This window comes from Empidonax traillii, unplaced genomic scaffold (assembly GCF_003031625.1).
Source record: "Empidonax traillii isolate 1590-97213 ecotype Southwest subspecies unplaced genomic scaffold, ASM303162v1 scaffold565:size409173, whole genome shotgun sequence".
Taxonomy (NCBI): Eukaryota; Metazoa; Chordata; class Aves; order Passeriformes; family Tyrannidae; genus Empidonax; species Empidonax traillii.
In genome coordinates this window covers 370,153-385,105 of record NW_020955758.1, presented here as the reverse complement: position 1 = coordinate 385,105, position 14,953 = coordinate 370,153, and the positions used below count along the sequence as shown (strand labels likewise).

At 58.8% G+C, this 14,953-nt stretch overlaps 2 protein-coding genes across 2 annotated transcripts in view; both read right to left on the bottom strand.

The window, feature by feature from the left end:
- Positions 1 to 3,032: 3,032 nt before the first annotated feature.
- Positions 3,033 to 4,013, bottom strand: GPR119 (G protein-coupled receptor 119). Its single transcript, XM_027897862.1, has one exon. The coding sequence runs from the start codon at positions 4,011 to 4,013 to the stop codon at positions 3,033 to 3,035; it is 981 nt and encodes a 326-aa protein (XP_027753663.1).
- A 3,082-nt stretch (positions 4,014 to 7,095) lies between these two features.
- Positions 7,096 to 14,953, bottom strand: part of SLC25A14 (solute carrier family 25 member 14) — a 20,235-nt gene continuing 12,377 nt past the window's right edge. The window contains exons 2-10 of the mRNA XM_027897893.1: positions 14,506 to 14,601; positions 14,272 to 14,419; positions 13,263 to 13,357; positions 11,271 to 11,356; positions 10,324 to 10,419; positions 9,797 to 9,921; positions 8,582 to 8,717; positions 8,131 to 8,211; positions 7,096 to 7,542 (exon numbers count right to left, since the gene is read on the bottom strand). Coding sequence (XP_027753694.1) covers positions 7,501 to 7,542; positions 8,131 to 8,211; positions 8,582 to 8,717; positions 9,797 to 9,921; positions 10,324 to 10,419; positions 11,271 to 11,356; positions 13,263 to 13,357; positions 14,272 to 14,419; positions 14,506 to 14,569 — 873 coding nt within the window. The 5' untranslated portion in view covers positions 14,570 to 14,601 and the 3' untranslated portion in view covers positions 7,096 to 7,500. The remainder of the gene's footprint in view (positions 7,543 to 8,130; positions 8,212 to 8,581; positions 8,718 to 9,796; positions 9,922 to 10,323; positions 10,420 to 11,270; positions 11,357 to 13,262; positions 13,358 to 14,271; positions 14,420 to 14,505; positions 14,602 to 14,953) is intronic.

The window sequence follows — 14,953 nt, the reverse complement described above, 5'->3', positions numbered from 1 at the left end:
CCCCGGAACATCCCACCGGGACCGGCCCCCCCCGGAACATCCCACTGGGAACAACCCACCGGGAACAACCCACCAGGACCGCCCCAATCCCCCGGAACATCCCACCAGGACCGGCCCACTGGGAAGATCCCACTGGGACCAGCCCCCTGCGAACAGCCTACCGGCACTGGCCCCATCCCACCGGGATCAACCTCCTAGGAACAGCCCACCGGGAACATCCCACTGGGACCAGCCCCCCCAGAAACATCCCACCTGGAACAACCCACCGGGAACATCCTACCGGCCCCGGCCCCATCCCACCGGGACCTACCCCATCCCACCAGCCGCATCCCACCGGCACCACAGAATCCCAGAATGCGTCAGGTTGGAAGGGATCACAGTGGGTCGTCTGGTCCAGCCTCCTTTGCTCAAGCAGGGTCATCCCAGAGCACGTGTCACGAGATTGCGTCCAGAGGTTTCTGGAATATCCCCAGTGAGGGAGAGACTCCACACCCTCTCTGGGCAGTCTGTTCCAGTGCGCGGTCACCCGGTACGATGAAGAAGTTCTTCCCCATATGCAGCACAGGGCCCCATCCCACTGGGACCATCCCATTGGCCGCGTCCGCGTCCCACCGGGACCAACCCCACCCCACCGGGACCGGCCCCCCAGGAACATCCCACCGGGACCAGGCGGCCTCGCAGCCTCTCCCCCGCGTCCCCCGGGTCCGCTGGTCTCGTTCTCCCTTCCCCCGCCCCGGCTGTGTGTCCGCCCTCCGCGGCCCAGGGCAGAGCCGCCGACCCCCCGGTAGCGGAGCAGAGACCAGCCCGGCACAAAAGCGTTTATTCGGCGCAAGGCAGAAGCGGGGGGAGCGCCCTGCATCCTTCCCTCTTTTCCCGCGGGGCAGGATGACCCCATCCCTCCTCCCTCCACGGCCTCCCTACGCCCACCCCGCTCCAGCCGCTCCCGCGGCGCTCTGCGGTCACTGCGGGCTGGAGCAGCGGTGGGACGAGGGATGGAGGCAGGCGTGGCCTCACAAGGAACGGCTGCTGCTCCAGGCTATCCTGCAGGGACACCTTCCACTAGCCCAGGTTGCTCCAAGCCCCATCCAACCTGGCCTTGGACACTTCCAGGGATGGGGCAGCCACAGCTTCCCTGGGCAACCTGTGCCAGGGCCTCCCCACCCTCACAGGGTACAATTCCTTCCCAATATCCCATCTAACCCTGCCCTCTGGCAGTGAGAAGCCATTCCCCCCTGTCCTGTCACTCCAGGCCCTTGTCCAAAGTCCATCCCCAGCTCTCTTGCAGGCTCCCTTCAGTACCAAGCCGCCGTGCTGTGTCCATGGCACCAAGGAGGCTGCCCGAGCCATGATCCTGCTTGGATGGGGGATCTTGCACAGCCAGGACTCCTGCTCCTCACGTTTATCCAGACCTGCAGCCTCAGAGCACACGCTGCTGGCAGCTGGCCCCACTCCAGGCAGAGCCAGCAGTCGGGAAGCTTGGGAAGCAGCAAGGGGTCCACATCTAAAGTGTGCCTATTCCCACTGGTACCCGCTGTGAGAAGGCGTTAAAGGGAGGCAGGGACTGACTGTGGCAGTACCAGAGATTTGGTGAGGATGAGGATAATCAAAGCAACAGCCGGCGGAGGTCGGGTGTCACCAAGAACAGGCAGCAAAGCCCCGTTGCAGGGAGATGATGTGTTGATCCCCAGAGCTGAATCAGGCTGGATCCACCGGCTAGATCCACCTACATCCTCCCACGGAGCCAGGCAGCCTTCCCTCAGGCTCAGTCCATCTGGCACAGCCAGGAACAGCAGCTGCTGTGTGGTACCTGGTCCCAGGCCCTTCCCAGGTGGAGGGGGCTGTCGCAGAGGACCCCTTGGTTTGGTTTGTTATAAAGGCACCTTTATTTCTGCCTCTTCCTCTAGGATGGGGAAAGCCATGCCACCAAGGCAGGTTCTGGATGCAACTGGATACGGCCCTGAGCCTTCGTGTCTGCCAGTGGTGCAAGGGCAGAGGTGGAAACAGCTGCTACTTCATGCAGATCACCTTCATTTTCAGGCTAGGGTACATTTTTAGCAAATAAACAGCTTTTAAGGGAAGTTTTCTTGCCACATGGATTAAATGGGATGATTTTATGGGAATCAGTTAAATATTATAACCTCTGGCAGGGACAGCCATGTGGCCACCACTGCAGAGCAGGCAGAGTGCTCCCATGGGATGAGCAAATGTACAGGAACACTTCCAGTCCCAAATCCTGGGTGGGACATGGCAGCTCTCCTGCGTGGGGATCTTCCTGGCTCCCAGGCAGGCAGTCCTCCTGCTCCCTGTTCAGCCAGTTACTCATTAACTCGCTTTACAGCCCAGGCAAACAGCAACAGCACAACCTGTGCTGCACCCAACTCGTGGGGCTGTCCCCCATCCCCGAGACTGCCCCCTGCCCCAACTCACTCCAGCCTCCACACAGCCACAGCTGCTGCCAAGCTCCTCTGTGTCCCCCATGCCCAAACCCACCCCCTCACCTTTGCCTCTGGTGGGCACAGCCTGGAGCAGGGTTTGGGAAGGGAGTGGGAGTGCCTGTGGTCCAGGAGAGCTTGAGGATGTTCACACCCCTCCCAGCCTTTTCTGCCGGGGCCAAGCCAAGAGGATGGAGCCCCCTCTGTGCCCCCATGGGCTCACTGCCCATGGAGCCAGTGCTGCAGGCAGAGGGGAGGGCAGGGGGGCCAGGGGAAGCCGGGCAGCGATGGCTGAAGGGTCTTTGCCTGTGGAGTGAGTGGCAGGGCTTGGTCCAGGAGACACGAGGCTGCTCCAGCGGAGGCTTTTCGGGGAAGATCTGCAACCTGGGATACCTGGGGCTGGTGGGGAGCCGGCTGTGCTGTGGGTTGTGGGGCAGTGGGCAGGATGGAATCTGGTAGGGAATGTCTGGGATGTCTGGGAATTGGCGTCCAGATTAGTCCCACCCCTCTGGGATCTCCTCCACAGCTGGCAGGCCCTGAGTTCATGGTCACGATGCAGGAGGGGAGCTGGGAAGCTGGAGGCAGCTGCTCCTTACTGAGTCAGTCCTGGAGCTGCAGGCAGGACACGGCAGGGAGAGGCTTGGGGTCTCTGCCAGGGAAACAGCGACCCTTGCCGAGGTGGAGCAGGACCCTCCTCTTCACGTCTGCAGCCAGGTGGGAGAGCTGGAGCCTCACATCTCTCTGCCAGCAGGAATAGAGCAGCGGGTTCAGGAGGGAGTTCCCCAGCCCCAGCAGCCAGAGGAAGTTCTCGATGACTTTGTAGGGGAAGCACTGGGTGCAGAACATCAGCACGATGCTGGCGATGAAGAAGGGCAGCCAGGAGAGGGTGAAGCAGCCGATGAGCGTGGCGACCGTGCGCATGGCCTTCATGTCGCTGATGGTGCGGGGTGGGGGGCAGCCCCCCGCCAGCCCGGCCTGCTCCACCTCCTGGATGTGCTGCACATGCACCAAGGCGATCTTCAGCATGTCACAGTAGAAGTAGAGGAAGAGGAAGAGCGCGGGGAAGAAGCCCATAGTGAACAGGGTGAGCAGGTAGGCAGGGTGGAAGATGTGGAAGAAGGAGCACTTCCCACGGTTGGAGAACTTCTGGAGGTATGGGAGGAAGACCGGGAGGAAGCCAGCGGTGGCAGCAACCAGCCAGAGCCCCACCAAGCATATCCCAATCCTTAGGCCTGTCACCAGCTGGAAATAGTGGAAAGGCTTCCGGATCGCCAGGTGCCTGTCGCACGCAACCAGGATCAGGGACAAGATGGAGGCAGCAGAAGAGGAGATCACAAAAGCCATTCTGAGGGTGCAGAAGTTCTGGGAAGGGTAAAAGGGCTGGGAAATCTCGTCTATGGCCAGACCCATGACTGTGAAGCCAACCATGGTGTCCGCGATGGCGAGATTGAGGACGAAACAGAGCCCCTTGGAGCTGCTCTTCTGGATGAGGAAGAGGAGGACGACGGCCACCAGCACATTGGCAGCGATGATGAGTGAGGCCAGCAGGGCGAGGATGGCTCCCACTGCCCAGCTGCCCATGGCTGTCCCCTGCAGGGCACAGCACAAGGATGGCACGACCCCAACACGATTCTCAGGCACCCCTCACCTGGGGCCTCTCAGCAGGTGCAGGCCGGTGGTAGGTGCAGCCCCTCACTCTCTGGGGAGCAGTGGGATCCTGGGGAGCAGTGGGATCCTGGGGAGCAGTGGGATCCTGGGGAGCAGCGGTGTCTCTCAGGGAAGCGGAGCTCTGCCAATGCCTGCCTGTGGAAGGGACCGCTGGACTCGCAGCACCCGCTGTGCCCACTGAGGTCCCTCCCCTCCAGCCACGTTTCCAGACAACCCTGGAGCAGAGGGGAGAGCAGTGAGCACCTGGGCAGGAAGCTGCCACGGTGGCACATGGGGCGGTGGCTGTCCCCCACTGGGGACCAGGGGATCGAGCAGAGCAGTGCCTGCCCAGACATGGGAACTGGGAATGGAGACAATCACAGAGAGTTCCCAAAGCCTGACACAGCCTGTGGGGCTCCTGGGGGTCACTGCCAAACCCAGGGAAGCCTCTTCCTGCAGGGATCAAGGGAATACCACCAACTCCTTGCCAGAGCAGCAGCTGTGAAGGCGACCTAGTTACGGTGAGGAAAAGCACTGAGAAGGGATGTCTGCTCAAATACAGATGGAGAAACATCTGCCAGTCTGGGAACCCAGCAGGCACAGCTGGGAGTCTGCAAGACAGAAACCTTGGCAAGCACAGCAGGGAGCCCAGGGCATCCTCGGAGGCCCCAAAACCCAGCTGCTCCAAGAGCTGGTGTCCTCTGTGCACTCATGGATCCATGCAGAAGTAACTGGCTGTTGTCCAAAAGGAGCCCCTCTCTCTCCAAGAGCTCCCCCTACACAGTCCTTCAGAACCCCTGGGAACTCCAGGCTGGTCCCAGGCTCCACATGGATCATATCCAAAGAGAGACTTTGTCCTTCGTCAACAGACCTCGCTCCTGGAAGAGTTTAATGAACTGTGCCATGATACTTCAAATGCAATTTATGTATGTGATAAAAAATATAAATAATACTAAAATATACTAATTCTGTAGACACACAATTGCTTTACTAATCACCAGTGTATTTACCTCACTAATAGGAACTTGTAACAAAGAAATTCATGGAAGCAAAGCCGCCACATCCTTGTCTTACAGAATCCCACAACATCCACCCATCACGTCCCCTACACCCCCTGGAGTGGGTTGACTCTCACAGGCTGTGACAGTGACTGCTCCATCCCTTATACAAAGTGCCACAAGCCCTCTCCTGCCTCATGAGCCGGAAAAATCTGAGCTGCCAGGAAACGAGGCAGGTCCGAGCTTTCCTCTGTCAAACAGTAACCCAGGGAGAGGCTGAACAGGACATGGGCACTGTGGTGGGGAGGGAAGGTGCAGCAGATACAGGAATGATGGGCACTGGCTGGAGCTCTGGAGCAGGCAGGCCTCCCAGGAATACTCTGGGTCTGCACTGCAGGTGGCCATGGGAAGGGTTCCGGTGACCTTAAACCCCTTCTTCTTTTGTTGGCCCAGGGAGACATCTGGGGAGTCTTTCCCCTGATGCTGGAGAGGGTTCAAACCCCATGGCACGATATCAAGGTGAAGGGAGGATTTTCAGGGCAGTGTGGAGAAAGAGCCAGCGCCTCCCTGTCCTGGTTCACTGACTATTTTATCTTTACTGTGGCAGGACCGCACATATTTCTACCTTAAACACTTGGGGAGGGCTGTGACTTGTTCCCAGGGCACCTCGAACCCCTTCTGTGTCAGAGTTCAACCCCGGGGACCTTCCTGTGGGTGCAGGAGAGCAGGTACAGACCACTAAGGTGTGCTCTCACACATCACCTGGCACAGCACGGACAAGGTCAGACAGAGAGACACGTCAGCCTGAGCACAAATGACAACACGTTTCAGGAGCGCTTCTAGGAAGGAGTTCCTGGGGGAATGAGGTCCCAGAGCAGAAGGAGCACCTCCAAAGCCATCCATGGGAGCTGGTCCAACAGGAGGAAGAAAAGGGGACAGAACAGCCTCTCACCAAGCACCTTACAGCTGAGAAATGCAGCAAAGTGGCTGTGGGGACACTTGTCTAGCATTGGTCCCTGTACCAGCCTGAGGAACAGCAGGGAACTGTCAGAGGATTAGCCCTAAAACAACTGGATCTGCACAGAAATGGCTCCAGTACTGGAGAAACCCAAAAGATCATGAACCGCAGCTAAAACACACCTCAGACTTGTGTTCACCCACCACATATGGTGGATTATTTATTTAATAAATAAAGGACTTATTTACTTCGTCATGTTTGGAAACCCTCAGCCAGGTGAGGCACAGGAACCTTGTTCACCCCCAGTCCATCACTGCCCATTCCTGGGAGATTGTATGGACAGTTTAATTCTGACAACAACCCTCTGGCCTGCTGAGCTGGGCCCTACACTAAAAGACCTGTTCAAGGCAGGGTTTAAGTCCAAAAGCTCAGCACCTTCACTACACCTGCAGCTGCAAAGGCATATTTGCCTTTGCAAAACCAATTCCCTCTAATTTTTCCCAGCTGGATTTGTCTGAACATTCCTTGTGTGATCTGCACAGAAACTCTGCTCACAGCAGGCCCAGCCAGGACACGGTGCTGTCACAAGGGACCTTCATCCAAACTAAAGACACTCCACAAACAGGAAAGTGAGCAGGAACATAAGAGCCGTTTGCTTTCATAGCCATAAACACTAAAAAAATAACCAAAAAAACCAGAAGAGGATGAGCAAAATACCCTGCTGGATATTCTGCTCAGCACCAGCCGTGTCACAGCCACCATTTTCAAGTGCTGAGTTCACCTTTAAACCACATTACCTGTGGTTACATCACTGACAAATGATCTAAGCAAAAATAACATAAGCATTGAGCAGTAAGCTAAGAGACCAATTTTGGCAAAACTGTCCTGAGAAGGCAACAGCATCACTTTCTGACACGAACAAACTTGGGTTTAGAAACTCCTCTGTTGTAATGAATCCCACAGATTGCTCTTATACAAATATATGGAGAAAAAAGGTATATATGGTGTGGTGAATAACAGCAAGGGCAGACATCCCTGCAGTAAATCAGACCCAAACTCGAGCCATCTGGTCAATAAATAATTTAATGGAGTTACAGTTCTGCAATAAACATGACAATGGCACCTTCCAGGGCCCCAGCCCCACCCCACGGGCACGGGAGGACACCCACACTGCCAACCCACGAGCCACAGTGTCCTGAAGGCCACTGGAATGCACAGATCTTCACAGAAGATATTCCTGCAGGCCCAGGCACACGTACACCTCCCGGTGGGAAACATGCAGCTCCTGCCGCGGGCTCCCGGCTATCCCAGCCAGCTCGTGCTCCAGGGACCATGCATTTGAGGGGGGGAGCCCAGCCCACAGGTACCAAACACCACGACATGGGGACGGTGGGATGAGGAGGGAGGTGGCAGCACAGCTCTGCTGCCGGCCCCGAGGGTGACTCTGGTGAGATGAAGGCAGCTGTCAGAACGGGAGGCGCTTCAACTGCTCGTATGTGATAAAAAACTGAAGGGAACGTCAAGGAATTGGGACAGAGACGTGAGGCAGAAGCCTTGGCAGGGTGGGCAGAGCATCAGCACAGCTGGTGGAGACCCACATGGGGAGCTCCTAGCCCAGGCAGCACAAACTGATGTGCACAGGTAGAACACAGCTGGGGGGCAGGGGGTGCAAGGACAGGAGAGAGACTGACCCAGAGCAAACCGGCCCAGCCCTGCCCAGACCAGAGAGGAAGAGGTGGCTCCAAGCCCAGACTGGGAGCTCTCTACAGTAAATTCCCCACCCAGTTTCAGAGGCAGAAGGGTCTGGGTGAGCATACGGGCACTGCTGGTCCTGCACAGTGGATCAGCACCTCCCTCAGCACCAGAATGCTCCCCAGGATTCCCTCCTGAACAGGAGCAGATCCAGGAACTGCAGCACCTCCCACAGCCCAGGCCACAGGGAAGGTCTCAGTCAAGTCCTCAAAGCACTGGCTCTACAGAAACCACCAGAGGTGCCCACCAGGGTCACCAGTGGGGTATCAGCCCTGCTCTGCCCTTCCCAGCTCGGTTCTCCCCTTGTCCCCCATCCACCTCCCAGCAGTGCACAGAAGGATACAATGATGTTCCAGGGACCCAGCCGAAGCCAGTTGGGCCAAAAGCCTTTGTAGAGTGCAAAGAAGCCCTCACTCTTCCATGTCTGGGAGGAGAAGAGACAGGTAGATTAGGAGACACGCCAGGCCCACACTCTGCCCACGTCCCCAGTGCCCCGTGTGACACAATGACTCTCCCCAGCAGCTGCAGGGAGCAGACAGGCCCATGCAGGTGTACTTGCAGTCTCTGAACCTAATTAACTGCATCACAGCCTAAATTTTGTCCCAGAAAGCTGGGAGGATGCTCAGGCTGGCAGTGACAACCTCAGGAAGTGACTCTGGGCCCTTCCCTGTCTGTGTGACACACTTGCTGAGGACATGTTCTGTGGCTGCAGGATCTCACTGTTCCCATCAGCGTGGTGCTAGGACTCAGCCAGCCTCCCAGGACAGGGATGTGCCCACCTCTATCCCCCTTACCTTCACGAGGCCATCCAGAGTGCCCTTGTAGAGCTCCGTGCTGCCCACGATCGCCCGCTGGTTCATCATCCGTGTCCGCACCACGTCCACGGGGTTGGAGGCGATGGCCCCCGCCAGCCCACATGTGAAGCTGGAACTACACCCCCCAAATCAGGACAGGGACAGCCCTGAACACGGCCACTCCCGCTCAGGCAGGGCACAAAGAACCTCCCACTGGATTTTATGAAAGGCATCTAGCAGTAAACAGGAGCTGCACCGCGTGCTCCCACCTGGAAAAGGGGCAGCGGCAGGACCTGGAACACCACAGGACCCCAGAGAGCTCTGGGGAAGGAAATGCTCAGCTCAGCTAATTCCAGACCCTCGTCTGAGCCTGCAGCTGGTTCCACAGAGATGCCTGCAGCCCTGAAAAGGTCCCAGGTGCTGCCCAGGTGACACAGACCTGAAGGCAGCCCCTGGGAGCTCACATCCTTCCCATTAGAGCAAACACTTCTCTGGGAAGGGGGAAGAGCAAAGGTAGCAGGAGGGATCACTGAGCTGCCGGTTTTCCCCTCTCCATGTAGGGTCTAGTGCTCCTTTCACCCACAGCAGGCAAAACCAATTGCTTCAGGAAGCCCTGAAGCACCTCCAGCTGAAGAACAGGGAAATGAAGTGAAAAAGGACTTTAGTGATCTCTGCCCAGCTCTGCTCAGGTTACTCAGGGCCCTGTCAGCTTCGTGTTTGTTCATCTCTCAAAGCTCTCACAGCACTGGCTGCAAGTTGATAGGGTCTGATCAGCTGAGGACCAGGGACTGGAGCAGCTTTCAAGGGATTGTTACAGGTACCAGGCACCAGCTTGGTTCATATCAGGGCACAGACATGGGGCAACAGCGTTTCTGGCCATCAGCCAGCTGAAAAGTGGCATTTTTCACGTCATCAAAGGATTTCTGCCAGGTCCTTCCCCAGGGAGGTCTGTCTGGGGATGTGGGGGTAGTTTAGTGGTGGCCTTGGCAGTGCTGGAGGGAACAAGTGGTCTTTGAGGTCTTACCCAACCCTAATGATTCTGCACTTGCTGCCCACTCTGAGCTGCTCCAGCCAACAGAGCAGATCCCTCAGAAGCACCGAGCCTGTTCCCTGCAGCCCCAGAGCGCTCGCTCCACCAGCAAATCCCTCCGGGTCCCACCTGGCTCCTCTGCTCCACACACCCCTCCAGGCCTGCAGAGAGCAGCAGATACTCACACGAAGTGGGCGAAGATGGTGTCCCCCATGAGGCCTGACAGGATCAAATGCTTCTTGGTGATGTCGTAGACCGGCAGCTCCACCCCCACCACGATGGCAGCTCGCTGGGCCGTGGGGACAACACCCTGTGGGGCAGGGACACCCTCACAAGCCGCTCGAGGGGCCTGCACCCAGTGGCACATCCCACAGCTCCCTCTCAGGGCCTTTTCCTGACAGTCTTCCCCGTGTCCTCCCTGCAGCTTTTCAGGCAGACCAACTCTGCTCTAAAGCCCAGGAGGATCCCTCCACCCAGGCAGTGTGATTCCAGAATAATTAACTGCACGCTGCTTCCGTCCTGCCAGCACACCAGGCTGTCACCTCCTCACCTTCCCCACCGATTTCAACACCAGGAAAGATTCTGCCCCACAAGAGAGGTGGTTTAAGGAGCAGGAAGGGGTTCCAGGTGCTCCCTGCTAAGAGAGCACCCGCTTCCATAAGGTTTTTGTTAGTTCTGCTGCCGGTGGGGGATTCTGAGAGCTGGTGCTCACCCTCCAGAGGCCTCGGGTACCTTCCTGCTGGTAGATGTCAATGAAGCTGCCGATCATCCCGCCCTGGAACAAGCTGCCCTGAGCCTGCATTCGGATCTGGAAGGAAGAGGAGAGTCATCAGGTAGACACCAGCACATGTCCTGACATCAGCACCTGCCCCAGAGGGCAGGGACACCAGGGACACCAGCACCATGGAACTCCTGGGAGCAGGAACACAGAGCAGCTCAGAGCAGACACTGCTCTCCACGTCTCTCTCCCTGCAAACCATATGGCCAAAGATAGCAGCAGGCAAGGAGCAGTGAGAGCAGCAGGGTGGGAGCACAGAGACATGAGGGATGAGGCCTTCCTGCTCTGGAAGCAGCCCAAGAAAGTGGATCTACACAGGGAGAAGCATAGGGAAGCTCTCCAGGCTCTCTCAGCCCAGAGCAGGGCTACCCTGACTCCAGGGCACCAGGAAGTCCCCACTGGGCTCTGCTCACTCCACGCACCAGGCAGTGCCAGCACAGTGACCAAGGAGAGAGCAGCAGGGCAGGTGTGAGGAACTGGCTGCCACCTGCTCACCTTGCCCAGGCCGGATAATGCAGCCTCCATCCTTCACCACAACAAATTTCATGACCTTTGTTGCCCAGGGAAGCTGCGACTGCCTCACCCCTGGAAGTGTCCAAGGCCAGGCTGGACAGGGCTTGGAGCAACCTGGGACAGTGGAAGGTGCCCCTGCCCATGTCAAAGAAGTGAGACAAGATGAGCTTTAAGGTCCCTTCCAGCCCAAACCCTTCTGGGATTCTGTGATCTTTAAGAGCTGTGTTTTTTGCTGTTAATTGCTCTGGGCTTCGGTCTCCATTTATTAGAAAAGCCCAAATTAGCAGAACTGGTGGCTCAGGGAGCACTGAGCTGCACCTCCCACAGGTCCCCCAGCCAGCCAAGTGCTGGCCAAGAGCTGCCCTTACCTTCAGCACATCTGTGGGATTGGCCAGCGCAGAGGAGATGACCCCCGAGACCACCCCACAGATCACATTGATGAGCAACGTTTCATCTGCAAGCAAGGAAAGAAGGTCAGACCCTACAGACCCCACGGGAGGGGGCACAGGTGGGATGGAACAAGGGCTGGAAAGAGCAGAGCAGCTCAGTTCTCAAATCTGACAGTGAAGCTGCAGGAGCAGGGGCTGGGCAGGTGCCACAGGTCGTGGCAGGTCTGTCCCCACACCTGCCAGGGACAGGAGGTGGCAGCTGGGACACTCAGCAATGCATTCTCTCAGAGGGGCAGGTCTGATTGATGAGAAGGAAAATCAAGGGGCACATGAAAATTATGAACAATTATCTGACATTCCAGTGTCCAGTGATGGATTTCTCATGATAGGGACAAGCCAGGACAGAGAGAGACAACCCAGCACTTCTCAAGGCCACCTGATACCAAATGGTTTTGGCTCCAGTGAGACCACACAGCCACCCAGAGCCAGCTGAGGACTGGGACCACGCGGGGAGTTAGATGGGATTAGTTCCAGGGAATAACCTGAGACTTCCAGGCCCAGTATTAGGGTGATGGTTACGTTGGGAAAAGGCACAGCACTTTGCTGGTACTGACCACGGCACTTCCCAGAGGAGACCAGGCCACTGGCTGCCCCAGGCCTGTAGGGAGACAAACATTCAGGCACGGAGCTCACAGCTGGAAAGGCTGGAACAGCGAGGAGGGGCCTGTGTACACGGACAGAATCAGGCAGGGAGAGGCGTTACTGGAGCAGGGAGGGACGTTACTGGGGACAGAGCAACCCCGGAAAGGAGCTCTAGTGAACCACAGCATCTCCTGAGTTGGATGATCCACAAGGATCATCGACTCCAACTCCTCGCCCTGCCCAGGACACCCCAACACTTGTCCAAACCCTCCTGGAGCTCTGGCAGCCTTGGGGCTGTGCCCACTGCCCTGGGGAGCCTGTTCAGTGCCAACCACCCTCTGGGGGAAGAACTTTTCCTGATATCCCACCTAAACCTCCTCTGACACAGTTCCATGCCATTAGTGTGCTGCATCTCGCCCGCCCACCCTGCTTTCCCAGGTTGGAATAGTTACAACATTCCCTCATGTCAACCCAGGGATGAAAACCACCCCTGCAGATCTCAGTGCTCCCTCAGGGAGCATCCACCAGACTCCTGCTGCTCCACTGCCCAAGGAGGAGCTGCAGAGGCCTCCTGAGCAGAGGGCACAGGTCAAGGGCACTGGTGGCATCTCACCTTTACAGTCAGGGCCAAAGCTACAGAGTTGAGTCCCACAGTTCCAATCCACAGGTTGCTCAGAGAAGCTGTGGCTGCCCCATGCCTGAAAGCGTTCAAGGTCAGGCTGGACGAGGCTTGAAGCAACCTGGGATAGTGGACGGTGTCCCTACCCACAGCAGGAGGGTGGAACTGGGTGATTTTTTTTTTGGCTACAAAGGTGCAAAGCAGAGATAAAGGCTCAACAGAATGAGAGGACTCCCCCCAAGCTGTGCCAGGGGAGGTTCATGTTTGACATCAGGAAGAATTTCTTCATGGAAAGGGCTGTCAGGCACTGGAAGGGGCTGCCCAGGGAGGTGGTGGAGTCCCCATTCCCGAAGGTGTCCAGGGAAGGACTGGACATGGCACTCAGTGCTCTGGGCTGGGGACAAGGTGGGAATCAGGTGGGATTGGATAGCCTTGAAGCTCTTTTCCAACCTAAATGATTCTGGGACTCTCCTATGATTCCATGGCCTGGCTGGAGGGAGGTATTTGGGTAGGGATCAAGGGTTCCCATTGGGATTGAAACTGATCCTTGCTACCACTGACAAAACCACAGCACCCAGTAAGAGAGCTCCATTCCTGTGGAGGGGAATCTCAGGGTGGGAAGGACAGAGCAGGGAATGAGCAGAACACACAACAAACAGAGTGTGGGATCAGTGGGAGGTGCCCCTGCTGCCCCGTTCCCTGACACTGACCTTCCATGCGGTCCACGAAGAGCCGCTTCAGGCTCTGGTAGATCCCGATCTTGATGGTGCCATAGGATGCCTGTCTCAGCAGTGCTGGGGCGATCCTGAGGGGGAACGATCCCTGAGCATCCCTGAGGGCCAGCACAGGCCCCTTCCCACCAGTCCCCAAAATGCCAGGGGCCAGGCATGTCCCTGCCACCACTCCGGTGCCTGGGATGACTCTGGGATTGCCCCCACACACCCTCCAGTGCTGGGGGCGGGCATCCACACAGCCCTGGCCTTGCTCCTCATCTCGGGAAAACAGGGAATCTCCACTGCCCCGGCCCCAGGGCTTAGGGCTGGGTGGGATCCTGGGGGTCACAGAGGCATGCAGGGAGGAGGGGTGGGCTGGGCTGGGCAAAGCGGAGAGGGGAACTGGGTCGGGGTGGATGCCAGGACAGAAGGTGGAAGAGGGAGCCTGGGGTGGGGAGGGGGTGCCAGGACAGAAGCAGGGGCCAGGGTGGGCGGAGGGGAAGGGCCTGGGTGGGTGGGGGGGACCCGGAGAGGACCTCGGGCAGGCAGAGAGGGATGCCAGGGTGGAGGAGGGAAACTGGGATGGGCTGGGAGTGTGGGCAGGATGGGGGGGGGAATGCTGTGACCGAAAGGGGTTCCAGGACAGGCGCTGAGAGATGGTGGGAGGGAGGACCCGCGGTGGGCAGTGGGGAAGCCCGGGGTGCGTGGAAGGAAATGCCGGGCCGGGTGGAGGACCCGTGGCAGATGGGGGCGCCGGTGCGGATGCGGGGGGGGCGAGGGGAGGGTCCTGTGGTGGATCGGGGAGCCCTGGGTGGATGAGGGGTCCTGGTCCCGGTAGGGGAGTCCCGGTGTGGATGGGGGGTCCCGTGCCGAATGGATGCGGGAGAGCAGGGTGGATGGGAAGGACCCGTGGCTTATGGGGGTCTCGGGATGGATGGGGCCCGGTGCCGATGGGATGGATCCCTGTCCCGATGAGGTCCCGGCGCCGATGGGTCCCGGTGCTCACCCCGAGTACAGGGCCCGTCCTCCCTCCTCGCGGCAGATGCGGAAGAGCGCGTGGAACATGCCCCGGTACCGCACCTCGCGGAACCGCGCGTCGGTGCTCTGCCCCTGCACCTGCAGCCGCGTCTTGGTGAGGTCCACGGGGAACGTGCCTGCGGGGACAGCGGGGACAGCGGCGTCAGCGCCCGCCGGGACCGGCCCCGCTGCCGCCGCCGCCCCGCCGGCCCCGCCGCCTCACCGAACTCGGCCACGATGGAGGCGAGCCCGCCATACACGAATGGTTTCCAGTTGAGCGCGGACATGGCATGGCGGGCGGGCACCGCCGCCACCGGGACTGGGACCGGGACCGGAACCGGAACAGCCGCCGGAACGGGCACCGGCACCGTCGCGCCCCCCGACGGCCCCCGGCGGCACCGCACAGGGACCGGGCACCGCCCCCGGCAGCGCGGGCAGGGCGGGGCGGGGCGGAGCGGAGCCCCCCCGGGTACCGGGAACAGGACGGGGCTGAGCCCCCCGGGGTACCGGGAACAGGACGGTCACAGCCCCCTGTGCCCCAGGGCATACTGAGAGCAGGACGGGGCTGAGCCCCTCCACATACGGGCAGCAGAACACTCACAGCCCCATCCAGGACACCGGGAGCAGGATGGCTGAGCCCCCTGCTCGGCACACTGGGAATTCCCTGGGTC